We start from the raw sequence: 27,762 nt of genomic DNA on the forward strand, positions 1-27,762 counted from the left end.
GCTCCACAGAGGAAGGCATTGCCAAGACAGACTGGGATGGGTGAGACCTGGAACCATTTTTCCAGTTCTGGTAGCCTCAAGGATGAAAAGACAGTCCCAGGTGGACCATGCTCCAGAGTTGAGTGCCAGGCCCTAGGTCTGAGAACCAAACTCCCCCCTAATGGATAGCTCCTGGACCCAGCCCTTGGGGCCACCCATGGGATCCCAGGAGGAGGCAGCCAGAACTCCCAGGCCACTCTCAAATGTGAGGAAACAGACTCCTAGAGAGGAAGATCAAAGGTCTGCTCAGACTTTCCGTTTCCTCCTATGTTCTGCATACACTGATAAGGCACCTGCTGTGTGGTAGCCAACTGTCCTGGCCCCTTGCACCCCATGAGTGGTCTCTACTAGAACTTTTATTCCTCAGACTCTTAGAGCAGCTCGGGGAAGGCCTAGTATACCCATTGTGCAGACTACATGGAACTGAATCCAGACAAGGTCAAGGCCCATGTGTGGTCACTGACTGGTCCAAGGCAAAGGCAGTCTTCAACATGAGGCTTCCAGTCTCTGTCCAGAACCCACCCCCTTCCCAGCTCCCAGTGTCTTCTGGTGACCATAGGCCACTGCAGCTCCCTGACCCCACCTCCACCTCATGCCAAGGGATTAGGACAATCCTCATTCCCCTCACTCAAGAAGAGTTTAATGAAGCAGCAAGAAGAAAAAGGGAGGGGGAAAATATCTCATTTCTAAGAGTTCCCAAGAGCTCGTTGCTGGGGAGGTATTAGTCATTCCTGGAGTCACGGGGCTGAACCCAAGGCAGCCCAGGCTCAGACACTCAAAATACTTGACATTCTGAGGCCTGCAAGCACCAGGGCAGAAGGACAAAGGACTGCTACATGAATACCTACTATGCACTAGGCATGTCCACCCTTGTTACCCATCTAACCTCTCAGGTCAAGTAACATAATAATGTCATTATAATTACACCCACGTCACAGACCAGGGAACCCAAACCCCAAGCCACTTCCTCAAGAGCCCTTTACCCCTATGTCTGGCCCTTGTGAGATAGGATGAGGAGGCCTTTGGCATAAAGAACTCCGAGGGACTTCCAGTGGCCACAGTGTTTGGCAAAGCTAGTACCAGCAAATCAGACAGGAAGGGAACACCTGGTTGGAGATGATCCTGAACAGAGTCCCAAGAGGCATCAGGATCAGGATGGGCTGAGAAGAGCTACAAGACCATGCCAGGCAGGGAAAACATGTGAGCAGAGGCAAAAGGCTGGAATGTGCCCACCACTCTGGGTGGGGCTAGATTTCTGATGGAGGGAGGGTGGGACAGACCAAGGAGGCCAAGTGGTCTGTGTGTTCTTTTCATCTAACCAACTCTGTGGTTGCAGCCTCTGGCCGTTGGCACCCAAAACAGGAGGCCCTTGAGGGCAGAATGATTCTCCCTTTGGGCCTAGGACATGGGCTGGGCACCCACAGTGGTGGGAATCAGGAAGTTGCTAGAGGGCGGGTCTCAGGTGGGGCCCAGGCAGGCCGCAGGCCAGCATTCCAGCTTGACAGGGTCTGCCAACCCTGCCTCCTGGGGCCACATGAAAGCCTGGCCCTCCTCACACCCAGCCTCCCTGAAATGTCATCCAGGCCACCTCCACCGAGGCCACCAGAGCTCTCCTCTCCTCATGCCCCAGCCTGCCTCTGCATCCTCTCCCACCACACAAGCCAGACACCAGCCTCCCCACACTGGGTGGCCATGCAGCCTCGCATTTTGTCTCTTCCTTGCCCCCTCCACACCCACAGGACATACTGAAATACACCTTTTCCTTCCTCCAGCTGGAGCAGGGTGGATCCTGACCCCAAAATAGAGCTGATCAGAGGGAGGCTGTAGCCACAATGGGGCCTTTCAGGCTGAACAAGCCGCACAAGGATGCCAGGTTTCTTCAGACACACCTGGAAACCGGCACCAAGCCACCAAATCCTCGGCTCAACTCTGCGGCTTTGAGGGGCAAAGGGCCGGCCAGGGAGAGGCAGCCTTCTAATCCCATAATTACAGAGGCTCCTGAGGCAGGCCACCTTGGCTGGAGGAGGGGCTCTGCAACAAAGGGGTGTGACCTCTGGGGTGGATGGGGCCTCAGCCCCACCCTGACTTCTGGGAGACCCTCTGGGCCCTGGTTTCCCTGACTGAACAAAGATGGGGGTTCCAGATGCCTAGCCAGGCTCCTACAGCACCAAAGGACTATGCTACTGACACTGGTAACTTTGCTGTGCATGTCTGTGGTCCCTACAGGCAGGGTGCAAATCGGGTTCTGGGTCACTGGCTTCCATGACTGATTCAGACTTGGGTTCCTCAATTAACAAACAAAACAAACAAACAAAAAGAGCCCCAGTATGAAGAATTTAGCTGACTGTTCAAAGCTACTTCTACATAGGCATGTCAGCTCCTCAATCCCAGGCTTCTCCTGGAAAGCATGGGCACTTCACACTGACCAGGTCCCCAAAGTTTTTCTCTCTGTACCACCCCTCCCTGCAACCCACCACTTCACCGTCCCTGCCCAGCATGGCTGAGCTAGCCAGGACACAGACACAGACACAGATGGCTGCCAGCAAACTTCTAAAGTGCTTCTTCTCTGGCTCGGGGGGTAGGACGGGGACAGAATGGGCAGGGTGGGTCCAGAACAGATACCAGAGTGATCCTGTGTGCCTCATTCCCCATCACACACCTGCAGTCACAGATCCCTGGCCATTTGACATCCTAGATGTGCCTTGGACCTGACTCTTCCTCCGATCCACTGCTGTTGGCCCTGCGGAGGCCTCCTCTCCAGCTTCCCAGACCCCACCATCCCTCTGGACACCAGCCCTGGAGGGGACTTCCAAAAGGGAAATATAACTCTGCCCTCATCTCCTCGGAGCCTGTGTGGCTTCCCTGCACCCTGACTTACTGCCCCCTGGGCAATAGGGCCTGGGAACACAGCCTGGGGCCTGAGAAACAGGCTGAGCCCCAGAGCCCCTGGCCTTTGCCGGTTCAGATTCAGAGGACTTCCCCCTCCAGTTGGGTCAGCAATGACGAATATCCCTGGCCTAGTCATTCCCTGCCAGAGATGCATGCGCACACACCCATGCTCACACATCACATGTACATGCACTCTCGTGTACACATCTACACCAGCATGCACTGACACTTGCAAACATATGCAAGACCTCACACAGGTGCACAAAAGCTTTAGCGCACATGCCCACTCACACGTGCACACACACCAAAACCCATAACCTGTGAGATAGGCACAAAACTCACACAACACAAGTATGCATGTATGCAGGTAACAGGAATGACATTTAAAATATCAAAACAGGCTGGGTGTAGTGGCACACACCAGTAATCTCAGACACTCAGGAGTCTGAGGCAGGAGGATCACTTGAGTACCACAGTTCAATACCAGTCTGTGCAACATAAGAATACCAATCTGGGCAAACACACACACACTCATCCACACAACAAGGGCACAAATCAAATAGACAGTGACATTATTAAATACTAATATTAAAGCGCACAGCCTCTCACATGTCCCCATGCATCCTTGTGTACTCATGAGAGGCATAGCAAGGCACAGAAAAACATACTCATGACTGCATACTCATGCACACTCGTGCACATGATCATACACACATCAGACCTTCACACATACACAGTTCACTGCACATCTGCACACAGAGGCAGGCATGGGGAGGGAGCATGGAGGGAAAATGGAGCACTTGCCCCAGAGAAGAGTCAGCCTCTGGGAGGTGGAGGGCCAGTGTCTCCAACCTTGGTCCATCTCAAGTCTTCCAACTGGGCAGTAACTGACCTCTGAACCACAAAGAGTGGATTCTAGACCTGTGGAAAGGGAGATGGCCAATGTCCCGCATGAACTTATGGTGTCTGGGACAAAACTGAGACTGGATTCTCCCCTCCTAAGGACCAGTCAGAACACAGGCCCCAAAGCATAGACTGGCCGCCAGCAAGCTGCTGTGCAGGCTGGCACGCCTGGCCCTGATGCCTGCCAACCTGTAATTGCAGGGACTGGCATCAGGGCACAAGGGCACTGCCTGGTTTCCAGGGGCAGCAGCCCGACAGTCTGGAACACAGGCAGGTGGGGAGTGAAGGGAGAACAGTTATGGGGACTTTAGTTAGGATCATGGGCTGGTAATCATGGGCTGGTGGACCCTGTTGTCCATGCAAGAAGAGGCACTCACTAGATCCTGGTAGGGAGATGGCACCTTCACCAGAAGGACAGGAGGGCCTCCTCTCAGCACCTCTGAGGCAGTCCCTGGTAAAGCCTGCTTATTCCCATTCAGAAAGCAAGAGAAAAAGAGCTTATCTACAACAACCCCACCAAGGCCCACACATGGGAAGGGATAAGAGAGGGCACTCACACAACCCTGCTATAGGTCACTATAGGGACCACTGCAGGGACCAGGGAGCAGAACCCAGAGTCATCCCCTGAATCCTCAGCTGATTGTTAACTATCACTATAGCAGACACACACCCTGACTGATCCCTGACAAGCGCCTCATAAGCTCTCCTGGGAGCAGATCCCAAGTCCTTGCTCCCAAATGTAAAGACCTCACTGATGGCCACACCACCTTGGGCAAGGAGAGAACTCAGAGTCATGATCAAGTTTGAGCTAGAAAGAGTCTTAAAGGTCATCTGGGGCAACTGGTGGATAAAAATGGAAAATAGAAATTGCATCATAAATTTTCCTTCTCTACAGAGGCAAAAAACAGTAAGTTAGGGGGAAAAGAAGTTTTTCACCAAAGAACTAAATCTAATGAAATAAATATTAAATATTAGCATGCAGGCAAAAAGGCAGATGATTCTGCAGGATAGCCCTTCTTAGATTCCCCTCCCCATAGCCTCTCAACAAAACTCTCGTATCTGGAGGGAAATAAACTGAGTAGGTGTTCTTAATAGAGAACCAGCGGGAAAAATTGCTGGGGAGAAAGGGGTAAAACTGGAGAAAGCAAACAATGACCCCAGTCACTGCCTCCACTCCAGGCCCGAGGGCAGCCCCCATCCCAGAAGGGGATGCACCCAGCAATTAAGCAGAATGAACCTTGTTATACACAGCATTTACCCAAATCCCAGAAGAGAGAACAGAGCCCAGGTGTTTTAACAAAGACTCCTTGCTGCCTGCCTGAGCCCTGCAATTCCCTCAGGCGACAGAAAAGTCTGCAGATCCTAATGTTCAACTCTCAAACTATAGCCCTTCACAGAAGAGAATGATCATGGAGAAGCCTGGATGACTGTCAGGGACAAAAGTGACTCACGCTACAGCAAAGCCAATGCAGGGTCTGAACAGAGATGCCGACACCCAGGTCAGGGGAAAACACTGGGCATGTGAGGTATGCAGAGAGTAAAGGAGGGGAGGGAGGGAGAAGAGAGGGAAGGAAGGAAGGAAGGAGGGAAGGAGAGAGGAAGAAGGAGGGAGATGGACAGAACCCAGTCTAGAAGAGAGAGGATAGGAGAAGGAGCAGAGAAAAACGCCTTATAATTGCTTCGAACTACAGAACACTAATAGGAATATTAACACAATGAGGAAAGCGCTCCAAGATAAAACAAACATTCAATAGGATGAGTCATAAAGGGAGATTGCAGGCCTAAGGAAATAAATGGAGAAGCAAAACAGTGAACAACATCATTACAAAACTAATCAATTAAAATAGCCAGAAATGGAATAGATACCAATCAAAGTAGAATGACTGACAGAGAGAAAAGGCTGGAAATAATCTCACTGACTAGAAGTTTTTAAAAAGACAAAGAGAGAAGTGGGTAATATGGAGGAAAGACAAGGATGACCAGGACTGGGACTCGGGGTCAGACAAGCTAGGCATCAGGGCACAAAACTGAGGATGTGCTCACTCTCAGGAGAACACAGGGCAGGGTCAGCATCTAGGAGTGCCTCCTTAAATTTTGCTCCCTAGATGTCTGCTTGCCTCACCCTAGTCCCAGCCCTGAACACGATCCAACATAGGTAAAAACATGACAAATAAACCTAAGAAATATTCAAAGAGAAAGTAGGGAAGGGGGTACTCAATTCTGATTCAGCAGATAGAAAGAACCCTGTAGTGAGGAAATTTTACATGATATGGAATATTTAACATCTCCTGGCTGTAGTGAGTAGCTTCAGACCCAATTCCTGGTTTTCTTATCCATGTAACCCCCTTCCCTTGAGACTTAGCTGGACCTAGTGACTTGCTTTGAATAAGTAGAATCCAGCAAAGGTGAGGGGAAATCACTTCAGTGGTTGGGTTATAAGAAAGACTGTGACTTCCTTCTCAATAGACCCCTTTACAGTCTTTTCAGCCTGCATGCCATGTGACAAAGGCCCAGGATGGGGTTGTAGCTCAGTAGTAGAGTACTGCACAGCATGCAGAGGCCCTGGGTTCAATCCTCAGCACACCACCACCACGAAAAAAGGCCCATGTGACAGGGAACTAAGAGCAGAATCCAGCCAACAACCAACAAGGAACTGAGCCTCTACCCAAATATCCAAATGCTGCCAACAAACAGAGTGAGGGTGGGAGCAGATCCTTCCCCAGGTGGGCTTTCAGGTGAAACCACAGACGCAGAGTCAACACCTCAATTGTGGGCTTGAGGAGGATCCTAGCTGCACCCTTCACCCTGGATTTGTGACCCACAGAAACTGTAAGATAATGACTGAGTGGTATTTTATACTGCTAGGTTTTGGGGTGATTTGTTATACAGCAGCAGATGACTAATACACTAGCTAAGCTATTGAACTTCAAGAATAAATAATGAGAGGATGGAAGGTTGGGAGACTCAGAAATGGTTTCATTTGTTTGTTATGTCCACAATCCCACAATGCTGGGACTCGAACCCGGGCCTCCAACATACGAGTCAGGCACGCTACATGATGTGCTATATCACCAGCACAAGAATAAATAATGAAATCTTCCTGTATGCAGAAGGAGAAAGTGAATCAACATGAAGGATTTTTAAAAACCAGGCTAACTTTATTCTCTACACCAAAAGATAGCAAAGTAAATATTTACGAATTAATGAAAAAAATAAAAGGTGACATGAGAATATTACACCCAGTTAAATGTTCAAGTAAGGAGTCAAAGACTACCTTAAACCATTTAGCCACAAAATCTACCCAGTTAAAGGTTGAAGCAAAATAAACTCGGGAATGGAGAATCTGTGTAACAGACTGATAATGAGCATTGAATCTAAATATGGGACCACTGTCAAACAACTCTAAGGATTATATATAGAGAACAGATTGTGAATGTTAAAACTGTAGAAAATGCAAAAATAAAAATATAACTAACAAAATCAGGAGCTTGGGGAGAGAAAGAAGGACAGAGGTATAGTATTCTCTTTCATATCTAGGATACCTAAGTCCAAATTCATTTGCTTTTAATTCTTTTGATCTCACTGCAATTTCTTTCAGTAGATACATATGAATTAATTAAACATATGATATGATCCTATTTATATGAACTGTCTCAAATAGGCAAGCCTATAAAGACCAGAAGTAGATTAGTTGTTGCCTAGGGGTGGGGTGGAGAGGAGATTAGGTAGAGATGGGGAGTGACTGCTAATGGGGATGAAGTTTCTCTCTGGGGTGATGAAAGTTCTAAAACTTATGCGGTAGTTGGTACAGTGGCATGCATGCACCTGCAGTCCCAGCTACTCAGGAGGCTAATGCAGGAGGACCACTTAAGCCCAGGAGTGCAAGGCCAGCCTGGGAAACATAGTAAGACGCTATCACAAAATGAAACAAAATTGATGTGGCAATGGCTACACAACTCTTCAAATACACTAACAGCCATTGAACTGTATACTTTAAATGGATGAATTGTATGGTATATGAATTATATCTTGATAAATCTGTTCATTTTTTTTTCAGTACTGAGAATTGAACCCAGGGCCTCACACATACTAAGCAAGTGCTCTACCATTGAACCACACCCCCAACCCTTTTTAAAATTTTGAAACAGGGTCTCACTAAATTTCCCAGGCTGGCCTCATACTTGCAATCCTCCTGCCTCAGCCTGAGTTGCTGGGATTACAGGTGTGCATCACCACACCTAGTCTCAATAAATCTGTTCTTTAAAATTACACTACCATATGACCCTCTTAGTAAAGGTATTTCTAATTAACCACAAACCTGTGTTTTATATAGAAAGATACATATAAGATGATTGTCTCCTAATTAAATAATATACACAGAAGCAAATAGGTGAAGACATTAAACATAGTTAAGTATAGGAGACAGAAATATGGACAATTGGTTTTTTCTTTTCCTTTTTTATTTTTCAGTTGCCCCCAAATTAAAAATATATATATAAAGATCATTTGATACAGTGTGATAGCCTGAGTTGTTGGTCCCAACCCTCTTCACTTTGATGACACTGTGTGTTCACATCCTCCACTTGTGAATGCCCAGAGTTTAATCCTCAGGGCACCTTTTAGTTTCTCTCTCCCAAAGTGCCTTCATTCGGTCTCATGGCTTTAAATAGTCAACATAGACCTCTCTCCTACACATCCAGTTGTTTCTTAACGTCTCCAGTCAGGTGTCCTAAGAATCCCAAATTTAACCTGTCTAAAATGGAACTCCAAATCCACCCCTTCCAAAAAAATTTTTTTTAAATAACAAACCTACCCTTCCCATAGTCTTCCCCATCTCAGTAAATGGCAGCTCCATGTTTCCAGTTGCTCAGGTCAAAAGCCATGGAGTCACCTTCCACCCTCCCTTTCTTTCACACTCCACACCTAATCTGTCAGGAAATCCTGTCCATTCCACTTCCAAAATATACCAAGAATCTGACTACCTCTCCATACTTTCTCTGTAAAAACCCTGGTCCAAACCACAGCCATTTCTGGCCTATATTATTAGAAAACCTCCTAACTGGTTTTCCTGCTTCTACATTTATTACTTTTCATTCTATTCTCAAAACAGCAGCCAGAGAGATCCCATTAAACCACACAGCCCCTAGTTACAAAATGGTCCCAATTAATCAGGCCACCTAACATTCACACCTTGGGTTGTCCCCTCCCCTGGTGAACCTGTACTGGTCTACACCTTGCCTTGGCCCATAAAATAAGGTAGAAGTGATGCTGTTCCACTCCTGGTCTGGGCCTGAGAGACTGCAGCTTCCACTTTGCCTTCTTATAATGCTGCTCTGAGAAGGCCATGTGAGGAGGCCAGTCTAGACTCCTGGAGGATGAGACACCCCATGGAGAAGAACCAAGGAGCCCCAACCAACAGGCAGACCTGAGGCAAGCCAGCCTGGACACTTCAGCCCAAACGATCCAGGACAAGTGAGCAGAACCAGCAGAAGTGTTCTGCCAACCACAGAATCAAAGGAAATAATAAGTAGTTGTTTTAAACCACCACACTTTGGGGCAATTTGTTATTTAGCAATAGATCCCTGATACAGTCATAAATCAAATCATTTCACTTCTGTGCTCTATACCATCAATGATCAATGATCTTCCATGTTACTCACTTTTTTCTTGATACCAGGGATTGAACCCAGAGGCACGTAAGCACTGAGCCACATCCATGGCCCTTTTTATTTTTTATTTTGAGACAGGGTCTTGCAAAGTTACTTAGGGCCTTGCTAAGTTGCTGAGCCTGACTTTGTACTTGAGATCCTCCTGGCTCAGCCTCCTGAGCCACCAGGATTACAGGAGTGCACCACTGCACCTGACTTCACTCACATTTGAAGCCATTCATTGTCATTATACATACACAATGGGCCCTTCACAATCTGTGCCCTCTCTCCCCAACTACCATCTCCTCTGCCTTCATTGCCTGTGCTCCTCCCTGGCTCAGCCCACCCGGACCACACTTCCTCATACCCACCAGTCATGCTTTTTTCCTCAGTGCCTTTGCACCTACTGTTCCCTGTCCATGGAGGGCTCTTCCCAACTCCAATCCCACATCCTAATGACTCCTTCCTTGATGTGCTTCTGGTTTCCACTGAATGGTCATTGTTACACCAAGGCCTCCCTGACCTGTTGCCCATCACTCTTCTTTTCCCTTTCCCTGCTGTGTTCTCCATAGAGCTCATCCTCACCCCATATACTATTTATTTTACACATTTATTTTATTTTGTGCATTTTGGGGGAGTATCAGGGATTGAACTCAGAGGCACTCAACTACTGAGGCACATTCCCAACCCTGTTTTGTATTTTATTCAGAGGCAGGGTCTCACTGAGTTGCTTAGCACCTCACTCTTGCTGAGGCTGGCTTTGAACTTGTGATCCTCCTGCCTCAGCCTCCCGAGATGCTGGGATTATAGGTGTGCAGCTTATTTTACACCCTGTTCAGCTTATTTTGTGTATATTTTTGCCTGTGTTGTTCAGTGCCATCCTCCCAGTGCCTGGAACTGTGCCTAACACACAAGAGGTACTTTGGACATATTTGACAAAAGAGTGAATGTTGCTGCTCCTCCTGATAGAGAACTGCTTTCCTGCCACCTTGCCATGCCTCCAGCTCTGCCCCTTGAGGTCTCTGTCCACTTTCTCTGCCCAAGAGGCCAAGCTGAAGTTTGAAGGCGAGCACTTAACCTCCAGCTGACCTGGGGAGCAGCATAAAACTAAAGCCCATACCTGGTGGGCTTCCTGGTCCCAAGACCCTTCTCTGTGAGGTCAAACCTCAACAGGAACCAGAGCATGGGGAGACAAGGAGCCCCTGTGGCATTTGTCAGACTTTATTTTCCAAAGATGGCCACTCTAATATTTTGAGTTCTGCATGCTTTTTCAGATCACCAATCTTCCTATAAAAATATGGAGTCCAAGCCAGGCTATACACCTGTAATTCCAGCAACTTGGAGGCTGAGATAGAAGGATATGTGTTTGAGGCAAACCACAGCAACTTAGTAAGACCCTGTCTAAAAAAAAAAAAAAAAAAAACAAAACAAGGGCTGGTGATATAGCTCAGTGGTAAAGCACCGCTGGGTTCAATCCCCAGTACCAAAAAAAATTTTTAAAAGATAGAGTCCATTTCCTCACCCTGTTAACCTCAGCAGGAAATTGTGACTCAAGCAAAGAATAGAATATAGTGAAAATGTCACTTTTAAGAGCAACTTTCCTGGGTAGGTCATATAAGGCAATATAGCTTCACCTGGCTTTCTATCTCAGGATGCTAGTCCTTGGAATCTGGCCACCATGTTGTGAGGAAGCTCAAGCCACATGGAGAGGCCCAGGCTAGGTGTTCCAGCCAACAACTCCAGCTAAGTTCCCAGCAAGTAGTCAGCATCAACTGCCAGACATCCCCAGCCTTTGATGATCCAACCTTGACCCCCAACCTGCCTAGATAACATCAAGTGGAAAAAAGATGTCATCCCCTCTTGCCCCCAACTGAGCCTTGCCCAAACTGAAAATCTGTAAGCAGAACAAATGTTTTTGTTGATTTGAACCATCAAGTTTTCTTACATAACAATAGTAACTAGAACAGATTTGAAAGTTTATTTATCTCCTCAATGAAACCAAGTAGCCTCCCATTTTATTGCTGAGAAAATTAGTCTCAGCAAGGTCAAGATCTTGTTCTAGGTTACACAGCTAGAAAATGAAGAAGCAGAAATGACATCTGGGTCTTTTAGTCTCCTTATAAATGCTCTCTCACATGTCCCAACTCTGGTCACTCCATCTTGAACACAAAGCCCACCAGAGGGGGGACTACCAACCAACATTCAGCCACATCCTCCAGTCACTGGGCTGGCAACAGTGTGTAGCCCCTGCCTTGGGCTCAGTCCCTCCTCTAAATGCAAACCCCTTCTCCTCTGAAGGGCAGCAGCTCTGGGAAGAAGGCCAAGGAGAAGGGTGTGAGCCAAGACCTGCTGCGCATGTGTCTGGATCCTAATTAACAGCCGGGAAGTCCACTTCCCTTGCCAAGAGGACTGGAAGGATGGAAGAGACGGAACTCTCCACACCTGCAGGTGGGCCTCAGGGCCTGGGCTCCCCCAGGGAAGGCCCCAAACCAGACTTCATAATGTTCAGAAAGCTTTATTTCCATGAGACACACCCCACAATTTGATACCTACTTTAGGAAATTTGGGAGAAGACATACTGTGCCAACAAATCCCCTCCTTCCCACACAAGGCAGTTACAGCCACAAAACTAGCCAGAGAAAAGCTGTATTCAGTTGTAGACAAACAAGTATACACTCATCCCATGTCATTATCTGCAAAACCTGATTACACATGTATGGGCACACTCATGCACAGGCTGTATACAAAACAACACATGTAAACACATCCATACACACTGTGTAGATACCTGTGCACAAATTAAGGTAAATACATGTACACACTATATAGTTAACATAAATATACACATACTTGGCAATATAAACACACAAGAGCACACAGGTACCCAGTTCTATTCATGAAATTAAATATTTTCACATTTAGATGCATGCACACACTGGCACACCTGCCCACCTTTCTATGCACCTTTCCCAAGAAGGTCTTGGAGACTATTCCCCCTAACTGGCTCCTGCAGCAGCTGAGACGGTGCAGGTCCTTGGTTCCTACAATCTGAGAGGAAGGATGGGATGGAAGGATGGAAGGATAGATGGATGGATGGATGGATGAATGGATGGATGGATGGATGGATAAATGAATTAATGGAATGAATGGATGAATACAAGAGTTTAAAATGACTCTTCCTATTTTCAAGCATGACAAAAGCCAAATCCTCAGTCCCTTTTGGACATCCTCTCTAATTCTGACCCCCATAACCCTCCAAAACCTAATTACATCCATCATAGTGACCTGCAGCCAATTCCTACCCATTGAAATTTTAGAGATGATGGCATCTCCTATGGATCTCAGGCTCCTTCATCTAACTCTTGTGTTGGGGCAGATACTGGGGATTAAACCCAAGGGCATTCTACCACAGAGCTACATCCCCAGTCCTTTTGTTTTGTTTTGTTTTGTTTTGTTTTGTTTTTGTTTTGTTTTATTTTGTTTTTGAGACAGGGTCTTGCTAAGTTGCTGAGGCTGGCCTCTAACTTGTGATCCTCCTCCCTCAACCTCCCAAGTTACTGGGATTATAGGTATGCACCACTGTGCCTGGCCCACCTCCACTGGGCTGTCAACCTCTAACACACACTCAGAACATACAAACCAAGCTGCTAATCTTCCCAAAACCTGCTGCTCCAACTTGCTTTCCAATCTTAGGTAATGGCCTCTCCCTCCTCAGCAGCTTAGCAATATTTCAGAACTTATCTTTGACTCTTCTCTCTCTCATACCCCACATCAAAACCATCAGGAATTGCTTGTTTTGTATGTGCAAAGCCCAACAATAACAACCACAATAAAAAAAAATCAAGAAATTCTGATAGCTCTACCTTCAAAACATACCAGCATACTCCTACCCCTCTCACCCCCTCCACTGCTGCCACTCTGGTCCAAGTCCCATCAACTCTCATCTGCAGTATAGCAATAGCCTCCTGACCTTCTCTCTGCTTCTGCCCTCATTCCTGACCCCAGTGTACTCTCAACAGAGTAGCTAGGGTGATTCTATTAACAGAAGCCAACAATAGAAAAAAAAATTGAGGAACTGGAATTATAGCTCAGTGGTAGAGTGCTTGTCTAGCATGTATGAGGCACTGGGTTCAATTCTCAGCACCACATACGAACAAATAAATAAAGGTCCATCAACAACTAAAATTTGAAAAAAAAATTGAAAATTGATGAAACCAAACATTGATTTTTATAAAAGATCAGAAAAACTAACAAACCATTAGTTAAACTGACACCTTAAAAAAAAGAGAGAGAGAAGAGTCAAATTACTAAAATCAAGAATGAAAGAGATGGGATGGGGTTGTGGCTCAGTGGTAGAGCACTTGTCTAGCATGCATGAGACACTGGGCTCAATCCTCAGCACCACATAAAAATAAATAAATAGAATAAAGGTATTGTGTTCATCTACAACTAAAAAAATTTTTTAATGAAAGAAGGGACATAACTATCGACCTTATAGAAATCAAAAGAATTACAAGGAAATATCATGAACAACTGTGTGCCAAGAAATTATATTAACCTAGATTAAATGTGCAAATTCCCAGAAAGATGCAAATTACTGAGACAGACTCAAGAAGAAATAGAAAATCTGAATTGACCTATAACAAGTAAATATTGAGTTCATAATCAAAAAACTTCCCCCAAACAAAAGCCCAGAACCAGATGGCTTCACTGGTGAATTCTACCAAATGTTTAAAGATGAATTAACACAAATCCTTCATAAACTCTTCCAAAAAACAGAAAAGGAAGGGACACTTGCCAACTCATTCTGAGGCCATTACCCTGATACCAAAACCAGACAAAGAAACAAGAATATAGATGCAAATATAAATATATCTCCCAATAGCCCCCTAGCCCTCTTGAATGTAGATGCAAAATCTTTGAATAAAAGACTACTAAGCCAGGTACAACAACACATAAAAACAAGTATACACCATGATCAAGGAAAAAATATATCCCACATGTAATGCAAGGTTGGTTAAACATATGTCAATCAATGTCCACATGGCCCAACATGATATGGTTCCTATCAGTCCTCACCTCCCTCTCTTCCTTCTCTTTCCACACTAACCACAGTTTCCTCCTTGCTGAGCCCAGTAGTAGAGTGCTTGCCTAGCACATATAAGGATCTGATTGCTAGCCCAGCAAAAATAACAATAATAGTCACCTTCTTAGCCAGACACAGTGACTCACGTCTGTGGCTCAGGAGGCTAAGGCAGGAGGATCACAAGTTCAAAGCCAGCCTCAGCAACTTAGTGAGTTCCTAAGCAACTCAGTAAGACCATGTCTCTAAATAAAATATAAAAGGGCTACAAATGTGTCTCAGTGGTTAAGCACCCCTTGGTTCAATCCCTGGTACCAAAAATGAAAAAAATAAAAAATATATAAATAAAAAATCACCTTCTCAATGAGCTCTTTATGGCCACACTATATAAAATCTTGGCCCTCTCCCCCTAACATTCACACACTCCCTATTTCCCTTCTCTACCATACTTTTCTCCTATGCATATATTATCACCTGAAATATTGTAAATTTTACTTACACATCTTGTTCATTTACTTCCCCCAATTAGAATGTAAGTTCTCTTAGGACAGAGATTTTTTTTTGATCTGTTGTACTCACTGCTATATCTGCAGCATTTAAACTAGGATATCTCTGAAACAACCCTCTATAATAGTCTGTTGGATGCAAATAGCTTGTCACTCAACCAGTAGTGATTTGCCCCTACCCCCACATTCCTGACACTGTGTTTTGGGCTGGAGTGCTGAGAAAGAGCCGAACCAGACCTAGACCTAGACCTGGACCCTCCTAAAGCTCACAGGCTGGAGCTGGGAGAGGAGTCAGAGCCCAGGAACCGTGGTGCAAGGAAGATGGTGCTAAGGATCAGGGCAGAGGGTCAGGTCAACGCTCAGGGAAGCCTTCATGGAAAGATGGCACTAAACCCTCAAAGGCCCAAGGAAATCTGGGCTTATGAAGAGTGGAACAGACTGGGGAACAGTGGCAGGAGGAAGCATGGGGCACTTCCTGGGAATCAGGAGGGGTCCTGCATGGCAGGACTGCCATAGAGGGAGAAGACCAACAAGGATGTCAGGATAGTTCATGAGGGAGTTTGAAGGAGCTGTATCTAATTTCAAAGGCACTAGGGAGTCATACAAGGCTTGGGAGAAGGAAAGGTCCATGTTTGTTAGAAAGCTCATCCTGGCCATGTGGGAAGAACAGATTGTGGTAGGTGAGCAGGAAGGGGAGGAAAGTGAAAATGTAGCCTCGGGGCAGTCCTGGAGAAAGATCACAAGGCATGAGCCCAGAAAGGGTGCAGGGCCTGGGCAGGAGACAGTGGAACTGGCAGATGTTAAGGGCTTTATGAATGATGGCTGGTCGGGGGAGGAGCTGGAGCCTGAATCTCAAATCAGAAGATCTAGCTGGACAGCAGAGACACAGAGTCACAGGGCAGTGGAGGCTAGAGCCCTGGCCACGGGGCCTCAGTGCCAGTGGGTGTCCTGCAGTTTGAGCAGCTTCCTGGTGCTAGAGGATGTGCACCTCCTGGCCTTGCCACCTTTCTGCCCTCAGCCCCTCACCCCTGGGAAGGGCTGGAGAAGAGTTTGTCCAGCTGGCTTTGTCAGCCAAGACTCAATGTCATTTCTAGATGAGCCATCCAGTTCTGGAGATGCGCCAGGCTGCAGGGTGGGGGACAGCTGTGTCCCCAATACATAGCCAAGGAGCAAATTCTCAGAGCCAACCAAGACAGTGGCAGAAGCAGAGCTGGCAGGGGGTCCATAGCTCCAGCTGGCTGATCAGGGACAGGCTTTTGACAGGCCCTCCATCTGCCTGGGCCTCAGTCTGCGAGGTCAGACCCCCTCAGCTCCTACTGCTCCCACTGGTCAAAAATGATGGTGCCAGTGACTCTTCCCCTCCCTACCCCTGTCAATAAGCATGAAGGCATTTATTAGTGCCCACTGCACCAGGCTCAGTTTCTTTCCCTGATTTTCCATAGCTGCCTCTGGCAACAGGGTGGAAAGACCACACCTGCACCAAGGAATTGGGCAATGCTAAAGTCAGCACCGAAGGCACCCCCAAGAAACAAAATGTGTCCCCAAGCCCTACACAGAGGGCACTGACAGCAAATGGTCATTAATCCTTGACCATTTCTGGTCAACCTTTCATGCCTACTGAGCCCTAGAAGGGCTCAATTGTAGGGATGAGGGACAGAAGATGAGACAGGAACAAGACAGCAGACTGTAGCTCCCCTTCTTCCTAGTGCAATTTTCTGGGCCTGGATAGCCTCCGTATTTGGAAGTAGAACTAAAGTTGTGATTTAAATGGAACCGGTCCATGACTGACTGGAAATAATATGAGACCTTGTTGTGGATGAGAGATTCACCCAAGCTGGTGGGAAATCACTAAAGCCATTGTGAATTCACTATCCAAGTCCAGCGTGCTCTGTGAACTCAGTATCCAAATGCAAGGGCTCGATGTCTAGCTGCCTGGATCAGGTGTGTGATCTGGCATCTATAGGGAATGTGACTATGGGTCCTGGACCAGATCTCCCCCATCCCCTCTCTCCTAACTGATGCTCCTATGGCCTCACGACCCTGATCAAAGACCCATGTACTTCCCTGCCCTCCCCTACCCCCTTTCCTGCCTCACCCTGGTGATGTCACTGCCCAGCACCCCAACACCTCAGGTCCAGCCTGCCTCATTTCCAGTGATCTTCTCCACCCTTAGATATCTTAATTTTAGGATCCCACTCTAGCCCAAACCTTCTCATTTTTCGTGGGGGCAGACCAGGGATTGAACTCAGGGGCACTCGACCACCAAGCCACATCTCCAGCCCTTATATTTTATTTAGAGACAGGGTCTCACTGAGTTGCTTAGCACCTCACCTTTGCTGAGGCTGCTTTGAACTCGCAATCATCCTGCCTCAGCCTCCCAAGATGCTAGGATTACAGGCATGCACCACCACGCCTGGCTCCTAACCTTCTCTTTTGCTAGGCCCCTAAGAGGAATAGAGGTAAGTGAACACTTCCATAGTGAGCTCCCTTGTCTGGGCTTGGGACCACTGGGCCCACAGACAGAATCCAGAGCTGTGGAACTGGGGAAGAGAAAGGAAGCCTGGTTGCAGCTGGACTAGTGCCATCTTCCCACAATCAGAGATCCCTTCCCATTTGGGAGGACAGGCAAGGTTAGGGCTGCAGGGAGCAAGGGACCCTGATGCACACAGGTATTCTCAGGATCTACTCCCTGCCCTTTGGGTTTCCTGTCTGTGGATATAGCCCCACACACTGAGTGCCAGATGGAACTCAAACATAGGCTAAGTCTAAGCAGGAATGATGAATTCTGACATGTGGGTAGGGCAGAATGGGGAGGCTTTTGGAGAAAGTGACCTTTAAGTTGGGTCTTGCAGAAGAAAGGATTTGGGGATACACAGAAGAGGGGATGGAGACACAAGCACAACTCACACAAGCAAAGGCTGGGAGGGACAATTAGGAACTTGGAAACTTGCTGACATCATGATTCTTGCCCTTCAAATAGGTTCCCAAAGATCATGAGCAACCCAGATCTTCCTTTCCCCTTCTGTACCCTCTATCTCCTTGGGCTCACAACATGCCCTCTGGGAACATTATCTCAAATCAAAGCATTCAGCAGGAACTCAGAGGTAATACCAGAGTCCACTAGCTTTCAGTTCAAATGCCAGTTCTGCCCCTTCCTAGCTGAGCAACTCATGGTAAGCCTCCATTTACTCATCTGTAAAATGGGAATAACAAGACCTACCTAGAAAGAGAAAGTGTGCACCTGTACCCACAGGGGTTCCCTACCCACCTCTGAAGGGCCCTCACTTACATAGGAGGCCAGGAGGGTGGTTGGAGCCAGAATGAGAGCCAGGTAGAGGCAAGGGGCTGCGGCAAGAAGGCTGGAGGCACAGATGAGGGGTTCAGCCCTTGGATTGACTTTCTTATACCTCCTCGCAGCCTCTGCCCCCAGGATGACACCGATGATACCAGTCACAACAGTCAGTATTCCAAAGATCAGGCTGATGGAAAAGAGCAGAAAGGGCTTAGTTAGCACTTCATTCTGCCTTACTTCCTGGCCTAGCTGCCTGGCACCTACAGGGAATGTGGCTATGGGTCCTTGACCAGACCTCTCCCTTCCTCTCTCTCCTAACTGATGCTCTTAGGACCTCAGGACCCTGATCAAAGATGTATTCCCCTGCCCTCCCCTACCCACTTTCCTGTCTTACCCTGGGGATGCCACTGGCCATAGGGATGCTCTGCCCAGCACCCCAGCACCTTAGGTCCGAGCCTGCCTTATTTCCAGTGAGCTTCTCTACCTTCTCGCCACCCAAAAGAGCCCCACTCAGAAATCTTAATTCTAGAGTCTCACTGTGGCCCAAACCTTTCTCTGGCCCCAATAATAGAAGGAACAAAGGTAAGTGCATTTCTGTATTGAGCTCCTATGATGTACCCAGCCCTTGTGCAGGCATTACACACATTCCCTCCTTGACACCACCCTCCCACTCACTGTCTGAACACCTATCAAGCAGCCCCTTCTGACCCCACTGCCTTTCCCTCCTACTCCTGGACCCACATCCACTCCAGTTGCCTCCCCACCCCAGCACATCCCTACTATGGAGATCTGTCCCTTCCCAGTAACCTCCATACAGACCCCCAGAGGGTGCTTCCTGAAACACAGATTGACTGTGTTCTGCCCACCTCCTGCCAGAAATTCCCCACCAGTTCTCAAACACCAAAAAGATTTGGTCCCAACTCTGAGTGGCATATGCTGTCCTTCCTGGTCTAACTTCAGCCCACTTTGACCAAAGGTTCAGTTCTGTTTTCCTCTTCCTCCAAACTAGTTGCCATTTGCACTCCACTTTGCACCTGTACTTTCATTTCTTCATCTGGAACACCTTTCACTAGAGTGAACTCCTATTCATCTTTCAAGACCCATCACAAATGCCCCCTCTTTCGGGATACCTTTCCCTGTTCCCTTGCTGATTCCTTCACCATCAGTTCCCATTAGCACTTTATATATCTCTATTTCCAAGGTCATCTCCTTGCCTGTGAATTCCTGGATAACAGTGACAAGGTTTGGTTTACTTCCTTGACTCTATGCTAAAAGCACAAAGACTAGAACACAAGAAACATACATTGAGCAAATGAACTCATTGATTCCCTGCCAGAATTCTAAGGTGAACAATGAGAAAGGCAGGGCTGAGAAAGGTCAAGGTCAAGATTACCCAGGTAGTAAACAGCAGAGCCAGGGGTTGAGTATCCACCTTCACCTTCCTGCTCCAGTCAAACCACCATTTTTATTTATTTATTTATTTTACTTATTTATTTGATATCAGGGATTGAACCCAGGGGCACTTTACCACTGAGCCACATCCCCAGACCTTTTTAATATTTTATTTAGAGGCAGGGTCTCACTGAATTGATTCGGACCTCTTTAAGTTGCTGAGGCTGGCTTTGAACTCACAATTCTCCTAACTCAGCCTCCTGGGCCACTGGGATTATAGATGTGCACCACCACGCTCATCAAACCACTTTTTAAAGGAGCTCAAAGTCGTAGCTGAGCCAGATACAGTGTCACATGTCTATAATTCCCTGATACTTGGGAGGCTGATGCAAGAGGATCGCAAGTTCAAGACCATTCTCAACAACTTAGCAAGATCCTGCTTCAAAATGCAAAGTCTGGGGTATAGCTCAGTGGTAGAGCACTCCTAGGTTTAGTCTCAAGCATGCCCCCATCCCCCAAAAAAAGGCATAGCTGAGACTGTGACCAGCATGAATGCTTGGAAACCCAAATCTAGCCAGGATCTTTCCAGTCCCTTGTGGTTCTCTGCTCTCCTCTGTGCAAGTTCCTGACGGGCACTGATGTCCCTGTGAGACTGGTCCCTACTGACCTGTGTAGCTTCCCTTCTCATCTCCCTCCCTCATTTTGAACAAATGACAGAATTCTCTAAACTAACCCTACACTTTCTTGCTTCCCTACCTTGGCCCACACTGTTTCCTTGGCCTGGAGGTCGTTGTCCCTACTTCCCTTTCTCCCCCTGGCCACATATCCTTCCCATACCCAAACAATTCCAGAATTATGTGGGATGGCCAGGGGCCCCGGTACTCCAGACCTGCCACCAGGATATAAGAATGTGATCCATGAGTGCCACAAAAAGCACCTCCCCCCTACACATATTCTGTGAAATGTCCATTCCACAGGCTGAGAACAAATGATTATCCCCATCCCTTCTGTGTATGGGAGAGAGTGTGGCGCCCATAGAGGGCAGGAACTTGCCTGAGGTCACACAGCCTCTCAAGGCAGAGCCAGACTCTCCTAGCCTTCTGCCTACGGGATAGAAGCATGTGGGTTCCTGGAAAAGCTTAAAGGTCCTCATCAAAACCTTCCCAGGCTCAGAAACTGAGCAGAGCTCCGGCTCAGCCAAGTCAAGTGACCCCAAATCCCGGATGAATGTCACCCACCTCTGAGTCTTGCTCTGAGCTGGCCTCTTCTGGTTCTCAATGCCTTTGAGAGACTTGGGACTGATTATTCAAATGGGCAGTATGACCAGGGCCCTCCACCAGCCCTTGAACAGCAACCAAAGCACATGCCCCAGCCACATCAAGCCCTTTGAGCTGCCCCTGCCACACACAAGAACTTCCCAGGATCACTGACTCTTACAGCCAAGTTCTATACTGCTCCCCTGTGGCCCTAGCAAGCAGCTGTCCAAGTTCCACTTACACAACCCCAGGGGTGGGAAACTCACTACCTCCCCCTGCAGCCCCTTCCATTGGACCACTTCAGCTCTGAATGTTGGAAGTTGTCCCTGAGGCAAGCTAGAACCCTGCATCCCGAAGCTTCCTGCCCCTGTCCCAGCCTCATCCTAGGACCTATTCTAACAGAGGAAGGTGTATTAACATCTGAGGTCCACGTAGAACCCCAGCACCAGGACCTTCTGCCCACTCTGGTAGGCTGGATGATGTCCTCCAAAAATGTCCTAATTTCCAAAACATTCTATGGAAAAACACATTTTGTAGAAGTTGGAGCTCCATGAAAGGACACAGAGCCCTGAGGAACTCCAAGGATCCCAGAGAAAAAAAGGATCACAAGGAGACAGAAAAGCATTAGCCAGAGAGGAGGAGGAACTAGGACTGAGGGTGTCAAAGAGGATGATTCCTTGGAGGATGGGCTCAGAGGTGGTAGGGGCAGCCAAGTAGGAGGGATGGCTAGGCAGGAAGTGGAGAGGGCATCCCCTGAGGGCAGAGTACAGCCCCTCCCACTCTCCTAGTAGCTTTCACAGGGCTCTAGGTGTCTCAAATGAGCCAGAGAATGAACAAATGCATAGGTGAAATCCCTAAGCCAGAGCTGTAAAGAGGCCTTCTACTGCCTCAATTTGCAATCTGTATAATGGGGTGACTTCATAGAAGACCCTAGAAGACCCTCGAAAGGATGGGTACCCAAGACTCCCCACAAAAGCCTCATTCCCCTCCCCTGCAGGTGCCTCTAGGAGTCCCACAGCAGCCCCTAGAGGGGGAAGATAGGGATTTCAGCCCAGGAGGGACAAGGGAGCTGCCTGCAGCACACAGGGTAGCAGAGCTGAACCTGCAGAGTGAGACCCCAGGCCTCCTGCCTGCCAGCTGATCCCCAAGCCCTCCCCTCTTCACTGTTTACCCAGGAAGACTGAGTCTGGGGTTTATAACCTCCTGAGAACTTCCCCAGCAAGATCATCCTGAGCTGGGTCCAGTGTCCCAACCCCCAGAGGCCCCTCACCTGTCCTGGCTGCTTCCTGGTTCCTGGAAATCAGGAAGCTGCAACCCGTGGACCACATGAGCCTCAAACAGAAACTTGGGGGCCCAGAAGCCCAGGGCTCCAGTCACAAAAGCCATGGATGTTACTCCAAGGGTCGACCACATAAAACTCCAGCTGCAAGAGAAGATAACCTGACTGAAGTTGGGAGAGGACTGGGGCCAAAAGGGCCTCTCCACTCCCTGCAGCCCAGGTATGTAGGCTCTGGTTTCCAGATTCTTCCCAGAAGCACCCTGTGCTCTCGCCTCCCCAACATTCCTGAGCTTCCCTACTCAGCCCCCCTCCACACTCTGGCTCGTGCCATGTCTCCCACTCCTCTGCAGATCACATCTCCTTCCTGAGAGGCCCCAATCCAACATCACATTCTCTAGGAAGCTGGCCCCACCTGCCCCCATCTTCCTTGGAGTCCCCTCAATGGGTCTCATGGCTCTGGAATGAATGTTGAAGTTGCACTGGATCGTGAGGCCTGCAATTGCAGTGGGCTCTCTTCTGCCTCTCCCACAGCGCCTGGGAGAGAGGAAGATGCATCCCCATGCAGCTGGGAGAAATGAGCAATAAGTACCCAGCTGCCCTGAGGAGTGGGCAAGCCTGGAAAAAATTATCCATTGAGTCAGTTAAGAAAGTGGAGCTCAGAGTCTCAGGGTCACTCGGGTTGGCAACAGAGGCAAGGCTGGAGCTTGAGGCACCTGCCCCTCTTTTAGCCCCACACTTCTGTAGCATGGGGAGGCCAGGAGGGCTGAGCCCCGAGTGATAAAGGGGCATCTCAGTAGGTAAGTGAAACTCAGAGGAGGAAGAGGCCTATACCAGGGAGGGCTCCCTGGAGGCAAAAGGAGGGAGGGATGCTAGAGCAGACAGACAGGATTTTTTGGCTTGCAGCAGGCAACAGGAACACTCACTTTCTTCCCAGGTATCTGATGTCCTCACACCAGCTGCTCCTCAGAGTCCCTGTGGCCTCCTCCCCTTGCTTCTCAGTTGCTCCTCGGGGAGGGTCTGGAACCAGCAGGATAAGCAGGATCAAGGCAACAGCCTCCAGACAGGGCATGATCTGGGGATAGAAGGCCCAGGAAGCTCAGAGGTATATATTACCATGGTCCAGGTAATATATACCTGATCCTCCTGAGGAGGATCAGCCACAGTGCCTGAACTCTGGGGACCAGATCCTGGGTCCTAGAGTCCTGGTTATACACAGAGCTGCACACACCACTGCTCCTCACCCCTCACCTCCAAAGGTAAGCTTCTCTGGGGAACAGGGTCCCCATTAATATCCATCTCTTCAGTGTAGATGCTACTTTACTTGGGGTCAGTGAGTCCAAGATGGTTGAAAATGGGAACTCAGGCCTGGCATAGCAGCACACACCTGTAATCTCAGGTACCTTGGAGGCTGAAGCAGGAGGATCCACTAGTTGGAGGCCAACTTCAGCAATTTAGTGAGACTCTGTCTCAAAATAGAAAAGTTGTGGGCTGGGGAGATAGCTTAGTTGGTAGAGTGCTTGCCTTGCAAGCACAAGGCCCTGGGTTCGATCCTCAGCACCACAAAAAAAAAAAAAAAAAAAAATAGAAAAGTTTTAAAAAGGGGTGGGGATGCAGCTCAGTGGCAGAAAACTTGCCTAGTATGTGCAAGGTCCTGGGTTTAATCCCCAGCACTGCAAAAAAGAAGGAAGGATGGAAAAAAGGAAGGAAGGGAGGAAAGAAGGAAGGAAGGGAGGGAGGAAGGAAGAAAGGAATTATGTACATATACAAATATGGCACAATGAATCCCACTATTATATATGATCATAATATGCCAATAAAAAAATATTAGGAAAGGAAAGAGAGAAGGAAGGAAGGAAATGAGAACTCTGACCACTTAGTGCTTGCTTCCTCAAGGACCAGCCCCTTTCCTGGCCCAAGCCTCCATATGCCATGTCAGTCCTACCCTAGTTTTGTCTCCTGAAGACCTTCTTGCCCATACCCCAAAGAGAGGATCTCACTACATGCCTCAGACCATGAGAAGATTCTTATTCAAGCCAAGTCAGACCAGCTTCCTTGAAGCCCACCCATCCTGGCTGCCTTCCATGACTTCTCATGCCAACTCCGCAGACCTTCATGCAGGATCAAGCTGCCCCCACCTCCTTCCACCACTGAGTTCCTTCCTCTTCTGACTGGTCCACATCCCTGTCCAAGACTGAGTTGATGATGGCTACAGCCCAACAGGGCCTATCAGGTACGTTCTCAGATATCATGTCTCCACTACTTGAGTAACCCTAGCTGCCAGTCTTTGAGGGCCTACTATGTGCCTGGGCCTGGACTAGGAACTTTCCAGTCCTTGTCTCAACAATCCTCAAGATTCTCTAGGTAGTATTCACTCCCCCTACTTTATAGATAAGCAAACCGGGGCTCCAAAGAGGGAGGCAACTTGCCGGAGATCACACAACGAGTAAACAGCAGCTGGGATTTGAACCCAAGGTTGAGATTTCCATAGTCCATGTTCCACGTGAGGCCCCAAGCATCCAAAGCTACCGACGTCTCACACCCACCATGGCGCCGGGTACTGTGCCAAGTGGCTAAGGCCATGGAAGGCTGGAAAGTCCCTGCCCACCCAGGGGGAAAGTAGAGGAAAGAAAAGGAAACTGGACTCACTCGGAGGGCCCAGCGCCAATTCCCTGTTAGCTCCGCCACAGCTGACCCCAGCACGTAGCCCAGACCACTGCAACAGAGGGGCAGGGGAGATGAGAAGTAAGGCAGGGGACAGGCCCCAGGCCAGTCTGAACCAGGGTGACCCACACCCTGCAGGTTCTGAGTTCTTTCTCTGAAAAACGTGAGTCACATGAGGAGGCCCAGATGTCCACTGCCCTTGCTCAGGTCACCAGTGACCTCTGGCTCCTGGCCCACCCCCCAGTGCCACTCTCTCCCCATATGAGGACACACACACCCCAACCCCACCCCTCATGCCCAAGACTCAGCTCTGCTTGAGTCAGGGAAGTTCAGGAAACCTGGGTCACAGCTCGGGGGCCTGACAGCAAATTCCACTCTTCCCGCCCCCCACACACACTACGGTACAGGGTGTGGCCCAAACACACTTCCTCACCTCACCCTCCAGGGCTGGCCCCTCCCTGAGCAGCCACAGGGCTTTTCCTCACTCCTTCCTGATCAGATTAACCAGTAGGGTACGTCCTTATCATCTCCAATTCTCCCCACAGTCCCATCAATTGGTGTTACTCCCCACTTTCTCAGATGAGAAAACTGAGACTCAGATAAATTAAGTGACATGGCGAGGAATGGGCAGCCCTGTCTAGGATTGGTCCTGTCCTGGACTGATCCCAGTCCTCCTGGTTTGACCTCTCCTATCCCCAGCCCAGTCCCCATTCTGACTCTTTCAGACCTCAGGTTACCTGAAGTGGATCCAGGGGTAATACCAACCTCCCAACAGGGATGAAGATGTAGAAAATGGCCAGCACACGGGTCCGCTGCTCCCTCACGAAGAGATCACCCAGGACAGTGGGTGCGATGGTGGAATAGCTGGCTGTGCCTGTGCCCACAACTCCTCGGGACAGGAAGAAGAGCCAGGGGTACTGGGCGAGACAGGTACAGGACCAAGGTGAGTTCCAGAAATCACCCACGGGGTGAAGGACAGAAAAATGTGTCCAAGGGGCTAAAGGGACCTTTTGACATAGGTCCAAGGGGAAGGGCACCAGGGCTACAGATAACTCACTCTACCCAGCCCCGCCCTGCACCCTCAAGTTCTCATAATTACACACGTGTCCCCTGCTGGTACCTACAGCCACCACCCAGGGGAGCCCTTCTCCTGGGTATCTTTGCTAAGCAGGTCAGTTCCCCAAGGCAGAAGCTATTACCCCCAACCCCACCTCCAGCAGAGCTGGACAGAAGTGAAGCAGAGGGTGACAGAGGGAGGTGCAAAAGAGGAAGCCTCCTGTTAGGAAAGTCTACCCAGTTGTGCTCCATCTCCTCTCCCAGCCCTGCTGCTACAGTTTCTGTGTCAGACTGGGCCAGGAACAGAAAAACTCATCCCACAGTGCTCTGATGGGGCTGTGTCATGGAGGAAGCATAGCAGGAAGGAAGGTCCCAAGGGTCTGGGCAGGGGTGTGGACACCTACCTTAGGGGAGATGAAGGAACTGGAGAGGCCAGCCCCTGACCAGAGCAGGATCCCAAAGCTCAGTGTGGCTTTGCGGCTGTGGCGGTCACCCAGGTAGCCAAACAAGGGTGCAGAAAGCAGCAAGCAGCCAATGAAGACTGGAGGAGACACACAAGGGGCAGCTTGGATCCCTACCCCATAATGGTGGGTGAGCAGACGGCCCACAAGGTGGCATCTTGGTAGTGGGCCCGGGCATGAAGAGGAAAAGATAAGGTGAATCTCACAATCCCTAACAGACAACCCATAACCCAGAGCATGTGGCACCAGGCCTGGGCCAAATCCCAGCTCTGCCACTTGCTTGCCATGTGGCCTCTCTCTGGCCTCTCTGTGCAGAAGCAGACATGGCCCTCCCAGGCTGTGTAAGGTGAGACAAGAAGTGATCATGGAGCCCCCGACATGGAGTGGATGCTAGTTTCCTATATTTACAGGAACATGTGACCTCTATGAGTATCAGAACCCATCTGATTTGTCACTCTTACACCTGCTGCTGGCAGGAGGAAAGTGAGGTCAGCCTGGGGCCTGTTTCAATTAGGAGATGAGGATGGCTTAGAATGAGCACACTGACTATAAACCAGTGATGATTCCAGGAGGCTAAGAAAGAAAGAGTTTGTTTTCCTAAATAGGTACAATATTCCCCAGACATTGACCACCTTCCAACCACTGAATCTAGCCTTTTAAATTTTTTTTTATTTTGAGACAGTGTCTCACTAAGTCGCTAAGGTTGGCTTTGAACTTATGATCCTCCTGCCTCAATATCCTGAATCATTGGAATTATAGGTGTATGCCACCTATATCATTAATGAATGTGTTTGCTATTCTGGGAGAAGAAAACTGCCATGATTTTGCTTGGCTACGTACCACATGGATAAGTGCATGCACTACTTCGGTATCGTAAATAAAATCACCTTCACCCTTGGAAGATGGTGAATCCCTGCCTCCAAGTTGGAAGAGCTGGCAGGTGGAGAAAAGGAGGTTTGGACAGTCTCCTCCTTTCAGTCTCACCATTCAAGAGCCTTAGGCTTTGGAATTTAATGTCCAGCACTTGGGTCTCCAGTCCCTGAACACAGATGATTGACATTTCCTATACCCAATGAATATTCAGGTTCTTCCCAGTTCATATTCCAGTCACTCCCACTCTCCCATGACCTACTCTAGTATTGGGTTAAGCCACATGCAGTTGTGGAATTTAGGCCAGTTTTGACCTATAAAACTGGCAATTTAATATAGTTCAACCTAATATTCCACAGAGAGTGATCTTTGGTGTCAATGGCATTAAACATTTTAATACTACTGCCAAACTAGGGCTCCGAAAAGT

General features: G+C 48.5%; 1 protein-coding gene across 3 annotated transcripts in view; it reads right to left on the reverse strand.

Annotated features, from left to right (window-relative positions):
* The window catches only part of SPNS3 (SPNS lysolipid transporter 3, sphingosine-1-phosphate (putative)), a 70,619-nt gene that overhangs the window by 9,773 nt on the left and 33,084 nt on the right, over positions 1–27,762 (reverse strand). For all 3 annotated transcript variants that reach the window (XM_079134100.1, XM_079134099.1, XM_079134098.1), the window contains exons 3-8: positions 26,409–26,545; positions 25,714–25,865; positions 24,934–25,000; positions 23,211–23,359; positions 22,279–22,431; positions 18,358–18,547 (exon numbers count right to left, since the gene is read on the reverse strand). In XM_079134100.1, coding sequence (XP_078990226.1) covers positions 18,358–18,547; positions 22,279–22,431; positions 23,211–23,359; positions 24,934–25,000; positions 25,714–25,865; positions 26,409–26,545 — 848 coding nt within the window. The remainder of the gene's footprint in view (positions 1–18,357; positions 18,548–22,278; positions 22,432–23,210; positions 23,360–24,933; positions 25,001–25,713; positions 25,866–26,408; positions 26,546–27,762) is intronic.

The sequence above is a fragment of the Sciurus vulgaris genome (assembly GCF_902686455.1).
Source record: "Sciurus vulgaris genome assembly, chromosome: 3".
In the NCBI taxonomy this organism is placed as follows: Eukaryota; Metazoa; Chordata; class Mammalia; order Rodentia; family Sciuridae; genus Sciurus; species Sciurus vulgaris.